The sequence below is a fragment of the Sphaeramia orbicularis genome, unplaced genomic scaffold (genome assembly GCF_902148855.1).
Source record: "Sphaeramia orbicularis unplaced genomic scaffold, fSphaOr1.1, whole genome shotgun sequence".
NCBI lineage: Eukaryota > Metazoa > Chordata > Actinopteri > Kurtiformes > Apogonidae > Sphaeramia > Sphaeramia orbicularis.
The window spans coordinates 57338-67643 of NW_021941442.1; the positions used below are offsets into that span (position 1 = coordinate 57338).

Here is a 10306-nt window from a genome sequence, read left to right on the forward strand (position 1 = left end):
CCTACCTAACCCTAACCCTAACCCTAACCCTAACCCTAACCCTAACCCTAACCCTACCCTAACCCTAACCCTAACCCTACCCTACCCTAACCCTAACCCCTAACCCTAACCCTAACCCGGTTATATCTCCGGAACCGGAAGTCGCATGTGAACGAGGGTGGCACCAATGAAAAGCCCGTCCCCGAAATAGGGGGGGTAGGTCCAGGTTTCATTTCTCTATGACCTTCCGTTTGGCGTCAAAATAAAATGGGGCCATCCTCAACGGGGCCATCGTGGTTTTCTTGCCTGTCCCTAACCCTAACCCTAACCCTAATCCTGTAACCCTAACCCTAACCCTACCCTAACCCTCAAACCCTAACCCTAACCCTAACTTCAACAGCTCCCTCTGCTGGATTCTGTAGGTATTACAGTCACATACAACAGCTCCCTCTTCTGGATGTTGTAGGTATTACAGTCAAGTTTCACAAAAAGTACCTCACAAAGTGGGGTCCTATCGACTCCAAATGGCATGAAACGTGCTCCTATCACATTTTGAAATCGTAATTTTTAGGGTCCACACTTCGTCAAATTTTCATATTTTCAGATCGCCCATTGTTTTTCTATGACGATTTTTGACCTGGAATATCTCGCGAACCGTAGGTCGTAGAGACTCGGAAGTGTGATCCGTCTGACCTAATTTGGGGTCGCTGAACACGCCAGTCTTGGTCCTGTGTCTCTACGACCTTCCGTTCCCGAGATATAAGCAAAATAAAAATACTTCCGGTTATATCTCCGGAACCGGAAGTCGGACGTGAAAGTGGGTGGCACCAGTCGAAAGCCCGCCCCCAAAATAGGGGGGGTAGGTCCAGGTTTCATTTCTCTATGACCTTCCATTTGGCGTCAAAATCAAAACGGGCCATCCTCAATCGGGCCATCGTGGTTTTCTTGCCTGTTCCTAACCCTAACCCTAACCCTAACCCTAACCCTAACCCTAACCCTAACCCTAACCCTAACCCTAACCCTAACCCTAACCCTAACCCTAACCCTAACCCTAACCCTAACCCTAACCCTAACCCTAACCCTAACCCTAACCCTAACCCTAACCCTAACCCTAACCCTAACCCTAACCCTAACCCTAACCCTAACCCTAACCCTAACCCTAACCCTAACCCTAACCCTAACCCTAACCCTAACCCTAACCCTAACCCTAACCCTAACCCTAACCCTAACCCTAACCCTAACCCTAACCCTAACCCTAACCCTAACCCTAACCCTATAACCCTAACCCTAACCCTAACCCTCTAACCCTAACCCTAACCCTAACCTAACCCTAACCCTAACCCTAACCCTAACCCTAACCCTAACCCTAACCCCTAACCCTAACCCTAACCCTAAGCCCCCCCGGCCCCCTGCTTTGCACATGCCAGACGTGCACTATCTATTTCTAAGTATTTGGGGGTAGGACAATAGAAGCTGGCCTTCTTCCAACTCCACTGAACACAGAAAGTGTTGTTGAACAGACACAATGAACAAGTCTGACTGTTTTTGGTGATTACCTTCAATATTATTGGCATGTTTATGTTTAAATTTCTTTTTTCCCTCTTTTTTTCCCCCTTCCCACTGTTCCCGCCTACTGTTCATCTTTTTCTTCATGCTACTATTCATTTTTTTCTACTTTGTTTTTGTTTTGTTTTGCCCCTTCTATTCCCCCCTTTCATACCCATCCTCTTTTGTTTCCCCTATATTCCCTTTTGACCTTTTATTATGCTGTTCCGCCTGTACTTTTCACTCACGGTGTACCTAAAAAAAATGACAAATATAGGTCAAAGGTCTGAGAACCTCATGGACTGGTCTGAGAACCTCATGGACTGGTCCCAGAACCTCAGGGACTGGTCCGAGAACCTCAGGGACTGGTCCGAGAACCTCATGGACTGGTCCGATAACCTCATGGACTGGTCCCAGAACCTCAGGGACTGGTCCCAGAACCTCATGGACTGGTCCCAGAACCTCAGGGACTGGTCCAAGAACCTCAGGGACTGGTCCCAGAACCTCAGGGACTGGTCTGAGAACCTCATGGACTGGTCCCAGAACCTCAGGGACTAGTCTTCTGCTGGTCCCAGAGTAAACAGGTGCAGCCGTGTTTCAGTTCTATGCAGCTAAATTCTGGAACAGTCTTCCTGGTGATGTGAGGCAGATCCAAACTGTAATAATATGTGAGTCCAGGTTGAAAACAGCTGTTCAACTGTGAATAGAACAACTGAAAGGGTTCTATCTGACCTTTGACCTTTCACTTTGTTTTGATTATTATTTGTTTTATTGATTCTGTTTTGTCTCTTTTCCTTTTTTCTGTGAATTACCCTGTGCATGAATTGTACATATAAATAAATCTGCCTTTTTATAAACATAAATACATACAAACAACAAGGATGTGTTTGTGTTAAATGTGTACACTCCATTTGAAATGTTCATCTGCTGTCGTTTTTCAACATTTGCAGCCCATTATTTTCGAAGTACCTGCTTCAAGTGTTTACATGTAGGTTTTAATATATTGATAATTAAATGACATTTAAAACATGTTTGGGGTATTATCCTCATTTAGTTTGAACCATACGATATAGTCTGTTTATTATGAAGCACTGTGTGGGGACTTCAACATCTGAAATGTACATAAACATTTCTATTCAAAGGAAACATTAGTATGAAAGAAAAGAACAAATACAACAACAGGTGTGTTTGGTGAAGAGGTTTGTCTTTTAATGGATCATGTTCAAGATACAAAACACACAGTAGTGAACACAGATGGAAGCTAAGACCAAGTGCACATTTAAGGTGGACTGTCATACCAAAAGCACATTTAAGGTGGACTGTCATACCAAAAGCACATTTAAGGTGGACTGTCACACCAAGAGCACAAAAAAACACACACAGTCCTGTGGTAGTTCCTTAAATTTAAGGTGGACTGTCAGGTTCTTTGTTAGTTATGTAAATTTAAGGTGGACTGTCAGCCTGGAGCTGACTTTCAGTGTTGCTCGGACAAAGACAGTGACGTAGTCTTCACTTTAAACACACAGGAGGTAAATGAAGTCTTGTCTGTATTTATTGTGCCTGTGTTTGCAGAAGTTCGTGTGGAGAACAAATGCTTTGGCCACACACTTTAATAAACATTTACAGATATCCTGTAGGACGTAAGGACAGAACACACAAACTGGTCCACTTCCATAAACATTTAAAGATATCCTGTAGGACGTAAGGACAGAACAGACAAACCAGTCCAGAACCTTTGATGCTTTCTTTCCATCCATAAATGGACAAACACCAACGGTTCTAATCCCAGTGTGTTGTGGCAGCAGTGCTTTGGTTGGACCAGCCGTTGTCTGGTGTCGTCACAGAACTGCAGAAAGAAAGACAGAAAGAAAGAAAGAAAGAAAGAAGTTTCTGTGTGTAAGTGGATTAGAAGGTAAAGCAGCAGGATGAGGATCTGAGGCCCAGCAGGTCCCAGCAGGTCTGAACAAGGGGCCAGCAGGACCAATCCAATTAGGACTAGGATTAGGACTGTGAGGAGGACACTGGACACCAGCTGGAACTGGACAGGATGGGACCGTAAGGAGGACACTGGACACCAGCTGGACAGGTTGGGACTATAAGGAGGACACTGGACACCAGCTGGACAGGATGGGACTGTGAGGAGGACACTGGACACCAGCTGGACAGGGTGGGACTGTGAAGAGGACACTGGACACCAGCTGGACAGGATGGGAGGTCCAAACACAAAGCTGAGACATAAAAACCAAAGGCCTCCATCTGTCTCCATTTGGAATCCGTTTGGAAGGAAAACTCCACACACATCCAGCTTTGAATGTGTCTCTGTGTCTTTAAGTTCTAATTATACAGGGTGGGGAAGCAAAATGTACACTGAACATTTAGTTGTTTTTTCTCAGCAGGCACTATGTCAATTGTTTTGAAACCAAACATATACTGATGTCATAATCATACCTAACACTATTATCCATACCTTTTCACAAACTTTTGCCCATATGAGTAATCAGGAAAGCAAACATCAAAGAGTGTGTGATTTGCTGAATGCACTCGTCACACCAAAGGAGATTTCAGAAATAGTTGGAGTGTCCATAAAGACTGTTTCTAATGGAAAGAAGAGAATGACTATGAGCAAAACTATTACCAGAAAGTCTGGAAGATACTATTAAAGAAGAATGGGAGAAGTTGTCACCCCAATATTTGAGGAACACTTGCGCAAGTTTCAGGAAGCGTGTGAAGGCAGTTATTGAGAAAGAAGGAGGACACATAGAATAAAAACATTTTCTATTATGGACATTTTCTTGTGGCAAATAAATTCTCATGACTTTCAATAAACTAATTGGTCATACACTGTCTTTCAATCCCTGCCTCAAAATATTGTAAATTTTGCTTCCCCACCCTGTATAATAAAAATACTAATGATATAGTAAAAGTATTAACGGTATAATAAAAGTACTAATGATATAATAAAAGTATTAATGATATAGTAAAAGTACTAATGATATCATAAAAGTACTGACATAATAAAAGAACTAATGATACAATAAAAATACTAATGATATAATAAAAGTACTAATGACATAATAAAAGTACTAATGATATAATAAAAATACAAATGGCTTAATAAAATTACTAACAGTATAATAAAAGTACTAATGACATAATAAAAGTACTAATGACATGATAAAATTACTAATGAGAAAATAAAAGTACTAATGATATAATAAGAATTCCATGGACAAAATAAAACTACTAACGATATAATAAAGGTACTAATGACATAATAAAAGTACTAATAACATGATAAAAGGACAAATGATATACTAAAAGTAGTAATGATATAATAAAAATACCAATGACATAATAACAGTACTAACGATATAATAAAAGTCCTAATGACATAAAAGTACTAATGACATTATAAAAGTACTAATGATATAATAAAAGTCCTAATGACATGATAAAAGTACTAATGACAAAATAAAAGTACTAATGACAAAATAAAAGTCCTAATGACATGATAAAAGTACTAATGACAAAATAAAAGTACTAATGACATGATAAAAGTACTAATGACATGATAAAAGGACTAATGACAAAATAAAAGTACTAATAACATGATAAAAGTACTAATGTTATAATAAAAGTACTAATGACATGATAAAAGTACTAATGACATCATAAAAGTACTAGTGACATAATAAAAAATACTAATGATAAAATAAAAGTACTAATGATATCAAAAAGTATTAATAACATAATAAAAGTACTAAAGATAATAAAAGTACTAATGATATGATAAAAGTATTAATGACATAATAAAAGTACTAATGACTTAATAAAAGTACTAATAACAATAAAAGTACTAATGATATAATACAAGTATTAATGATATAATAAAAGTACTAATGACATAATAAAAAATACTAATGATAAAATAAAAGTACTAATGAAAAAAAAAAATATATTAATGACATTTTTTTTTTTAACTATCCTTCTAATTATCATTTAGGTTATATTTGATGTCTTGTGTATGGTTGGTTGTTTGCAGAGTTACAGAACGTATAAATACATTTCAAGCCTTTACCACTTTATTGCCTACTTTAAAACATTGTTTGAAAAGTAACCAAAAATAAGCTAATTCATTTGTTGTACTTTAAGCCAATATTCTTTACACTGTTGTCTGCTTATTTATTCACATCAGGTTACATAACAATTTTTTAATACACATGCACTGCAATAGTGTAAAAATGTGTTTTATTTTTTAATGAACACAATTATACGAGGTTTATTAATATATTTAGCTGAAGCCTATGTTTTTAAAACACACACAAAATGTCCATTCATTAGATCCCATAGTTTTAACACGAAATGTGTTTGCTTGTTTTTGTACTCAGTTCCACTTTTAGTTAGACTTTTATTTCCAGTATAAACTTTGTCATCATTTCAGTTTTCTGGTTTTACCTGTTTGTTTGCTTTTGTTTGTTTTTTTTCTTAGAAGGAGCAGAACCCTTCCTCTAACCTCAGACATGTAAACATTTGTTAAATGCTTTTAACTTAAATCAAAGTGCACACACTGTTACTTTTCAAGCAACTTTGGGTATCATGAAAGGAGTTATACAAGTCCAACTTATGATTATGATTATTACTTCTTCAAAAGGAGATAGTGTTTTCTCTTACCATAAAGGCAAAAGTGATAACTTAAAGCCATTTGATTTTAAGAACACTACCTCCTTTAACTTTGTTTTTATTCCACTGTGTGTTTAGGTTATTAACCCTATGAAAACAGACAGACTGACAGACAGACACACACAGACACAGACAGACAAACAGACAGACACACAGACAGACAGACACACAGACAGACACACAGACAGACAGACACAGACAGACAGACAGACAGACACACAGACACACAGACAAAAATACAGACACTTATACAGACACACAGACTCACAGACAGACACACAGACAGACAGACAGACAGACAGTAACCCATCCCCTTGCTCTCCATGTGAATTCTCTGAAAAATGAGGTTGGGAATTTCCCAGCCTGCATCTGCTTCAATGGACCAGTTTTCTGGTATGTGTCGTGTGTGCAGGGAAGGTACACAACAAGGTTTGATACGAACCAGTGTTTGAAAGACAGCTGAATAAGTCAAGAGACCATTTATGAGCCTTTAAGGAAACAAGAGGAACAGCCCAGAGTGACCATATTTAGTAATTTAACCTCACTAATAATCACCCTAAACATCTGAGATATCTGATCATTGACTGAAATGGTTACTATAAGAGTTTTAGAGAAAAAGATCGCATCAGATTTGAACATATTGAACTTAATACTGGTCCTGAGTTAGTCCTACCACAGCTCATTTTAACTTTGGAATATTTACTTCTACCTTTGGTTAGCACATTTATACAGTTAAAAATATGGGTGATACTTTTTTCTTCAGTAGCCAAATGTAGCTTTGAGACCTAGATCAGCAAGACCTAGCTCTAGTACGTACCTTTGATTTGTAGTTATTTGCTCTTTCCACGTGGCCTGGGTTGAGGCTGTGAGACCATCCTCTGAATAGGAGGTCAAACTGGGTCTCTGCTCTGACTGTGTGCGCCGGCTGGAGTTGTCCATCCCTCTTGTGGACAGCCTACCTCTGAAAGTGTCTCCCCATGGCCTAGGAAGCACAGAAGCTCCAGATGAGGTCCAGGGCTGGGAGTTTTGTGTCTCATTTTGACAGAAGACTGAACGGGCATCATGAAAGGACATAGAAAGAGTAATTTCTTCAGCTGTGCTTTCTGAGGCTCGAGTCACTGTCCTCGGTGAACTTGGACGAGATGAGGGCCTCGAGCTGGAAGACGGATGTCTGCAGACAGGGGGGCTTGGAAACCTGTGGCGCACAGAGGGGCAAGATGGGGGGAGGCGGACTCTGGAGACTGGCGGTGCTGTCACAGGTGAGCTGCGAGACATGTCACTCTCATGGAGGGCATGACTACTTTGAAGAGGGGAAGATCCTCTCTGTCCACTTTGCTCTCCAGTTTGTCTTTTCTCAACAGATTCTGTCGCGTGGTGCAAAGGAATGATCCTCTGAGCCTGTTGGTAGACACAGCTGGTCTTTTCTGTTTCTTGTCCCCGACCAGATTCTTGCTGTTCTTCTTCTTCAGCATCCTGCCTGACAGGACTGACAGATGAAATATTTGATCTTGACCTTATGCTTGCCCGGTTTGGCAGTACTTCCATATTCTGCATGGAAGTCCTCAGGCGATGGGAAAGTCCACACTTCTGGTTAATTATTGGAAGACCCTGCACTACACCTTCTTGGGAGATACTGTCATTTGTTGGGTTGCCCTCAGAATCCTTAAAGGAATTGTCCATCAAAACCTCTGGGGCCGGGGGTGGTAGGTTGTCTACATCACAGTCATCCTTGCCATCAGGCCAGCTGTTATTGTTATTGTTACCGTTGTTGACCTGAAATCCCTCGGTGCTATTTGCAATGTTTGATAATGGAAGGATTCCACTTTTCCTGGGCCTTTTGATATGAGGTGGTATATTAACGAGGCTCTGACCCGGTCTGCCATCCACCCCTTGACTAAAGGTGTTAATCAGCCTTCTGACAGAGGGGCGCTTGGGTGTTTGTGGTGCTAACACTGGTAAAGTACACAGCTGATTTGTCTTCAGTGGTCCTTTGTGTGCACCTCCTGACCCACTGATTGAATGTCTTCTAAGTCCAGCCCTGTACAGATTATAATGAGGCCCTTCTATCTCTCTGTTTCCTTGGATCTTTTTCATTCGCCCTTCTAAATCCCTCTGGCTTTTTCGTAGCTCCATCACTGAGTTCGCACATCTGGCAGCTGATAGAGCCTCAGGCTTATTTGAGGCAGCAGCAGCAGTGAGTGGCCGTTTGGTTTCCAGCATCAAATTTCGCATGTATTTTGCACGCATGTAGAGAAGAGTTTGACTGGGATCTGGGGGAGAAGAGTTCGATCTCTTCCGACCTTGTCTGCCATCTTCGTCATCAACATTCTCATCATCGTCATCCTCTTCCTCCTCCTCATCTCCCTCATCATATTCATTGTTGTCCATGAGGTTGAGTGAATTACTGGGTTGATTATCAAGTACTCCACGAAAGTTGATCCCAGAGCCACAACTTCCAGATCCTGCACTCCCCCTGTGCCGACGATGTCTTTCGGATCCCGTCAAACTCTCATTCTCTCCCCCAATTCCACTGTCCTCACTGTGCAGTGCTGAATCTTCAGGGTTGGACTTCCTTGTGGTGGCCTGCTCCACCCGTGCAAGCACTTGGACAATTCTCTGCTCTGCAACTTGCTTATCTCGCATCTTTCCAACCAAAAGTTTGGCAAGAGAAGTGAAGTACTCCACTGCATCCTCCAGAGTATTGTCACCCAGTACCTGAAATGAGGTTCCCACATGCCTCATTTTCTCTGTTGAATGCTGGAGCAGTTGCTGGAGCAAATCTGGAGGTGGATCAGGAGGTCCACTTGTTTCAGTGTTAGCTTTAATGGCCATAAACTTTGGCCCTATCATACCAGATGGCAGAACCATATAGTCCCCATGCTCTTTCAGCATCAGTTCCCCCTCTTCAGCCATCTCTTCTAGAGCTTGATTGATCTCTTCAAAACGCAAAACCAAAGCAGACATCATGGGCTGCAGAGACAGCTGGGTCTGGGCAGCCTGGTCCAGCAACCCCAGTAGTGTCTCAAATTTAGAGATACTTGGATTCAGAAAGGTGTATGCTGCCTGGTGAGCTCTCACCATCTGTGGTGGAAAGTCCACTTTGGTCTTGATAATGGAAGACTTTCTCTGCTTTCGATTGGCTTTGTGCTTCTTACTTCTCTGTGTCCTTTTAATCTCATCTGTTTTTAAGACTTCACTCAGTATTTCTTGGGGCATCCCATTCCCTTTTGTTTCTTCAGTTTCTGCTGCATTAGTTGCATCTGTTTCATCAGAGCTAACCCATGCAGGCTCTGATGTCATGTGCTCTGTAGTGGGTAGCGGAATTTCTTTTTCTTCACTTTTCAAATGTTGGTTCACACCGTCTGTAGGTCTAGAATCAACAGAATCTTGCAGCTCTTCAACCAACAGACCATTCTGAGGCCCTGGTTTTGTAAATAACTTTCCTTTGGATGGAGAGCAGCCCATATCTGCTTTCACAGAAGAAAAAAATATATATGAAAAATAAATAACCTTGCCAGTTGAGTTAATCTGGAGAAAAATGAGTCCGTATAAAGAGCAGAACGGTGAATCCAAAGGTAAAGCTCTGCTTAGAAAAGTGGCTCAGAAAAAGATCTTCCAACAGCCATAGCCATCTTTTAACAGACCTTCTCCCAGATCTTCACTTTTCATTTATTTTGTAATTGTTGTGTAAAAAGCACTCACTCACTGAAGTCCAATCCAGACTGGAGCTGACAGGAGTGGAGAGCTGAGAAGATAAGACGGATTGAGTCAAGGGCTTTCTTCTCTCTCTCTCCAACACAGATGGTCATGTTAAGTTCATGAACACACACACACACGCACACATGCATGCACGCGCACTCACTCACACACACACACACACACACACAGGTGTTTACCCTGTAAGACTTTAATCTGATTTGGTTAATCAGAGCCCAGTTTGTCAGCTGGTGTTTTTAGCCTCATCCTCCACCCGCTTGGGAACGTTTCCATGCAACCATCAGGTCAGAGCCACAAATATAAAGAAGACTGACATAACATGTTGGTCTGCTGACTTTTTATTCCTTTGGGAAAGGAAGTATCCTATTTTCAGATCACTGTGACT

At 41.0% G+C, this 10306-nt stretch overlaps 1 protein-coding gene and 1 pseudogene across 1 annotated transcript; both read right to left on the bottom strand.

Annotated features, from left to right (window-relative positions):
- Positions 1-914, bottom strand: part of LOC115415745 (leucine-rich repeat and fibronectin type-III domain-containing protein 2-like) — a 12834-nt pseudogene extending 11920 nt beyond the window's left edge.
- Positions 915-3243: 2329 nt separating this feature from the next.
- Positions 3244-9988, bottom strand: LOC115415754 (uncharacterized). Its single transcript, XM_030129392.1, has 2 exons — positions 7022-9988; positions 3244-3370 (listed from the first exon to the last, which is right to left on the bottom strand). The coding sequence occupies exons 1-2, from the start codon at positions 9667-9669 to the stop codon at positions 3304-3306; spliced, it is 2715 nt and encodes a 904-aa protein (XP_029985252.1). The 5' UTR covers positions 9670-9988; the 3' UTR covers positions 3244-3303.
- Positions 9989-10306: the final 318 nt, after the last annotated feature.

Coding starts and splice junctions, on each gene's coding strand:
- LOC115415754 (XM_030129392.1), bottom strand. CDS start 9,669: ATGGGCTGCTCTCCATCCAAAGGAAAGTTATTTACAAAACCAGGGCCT. Junction 3,371..7,021: donor CAAATAACTACAAATCAAAG/GTACGTACTAGA, acceptor TTCTTTCTGCAG/TTCTGTGACGACACCAGACA.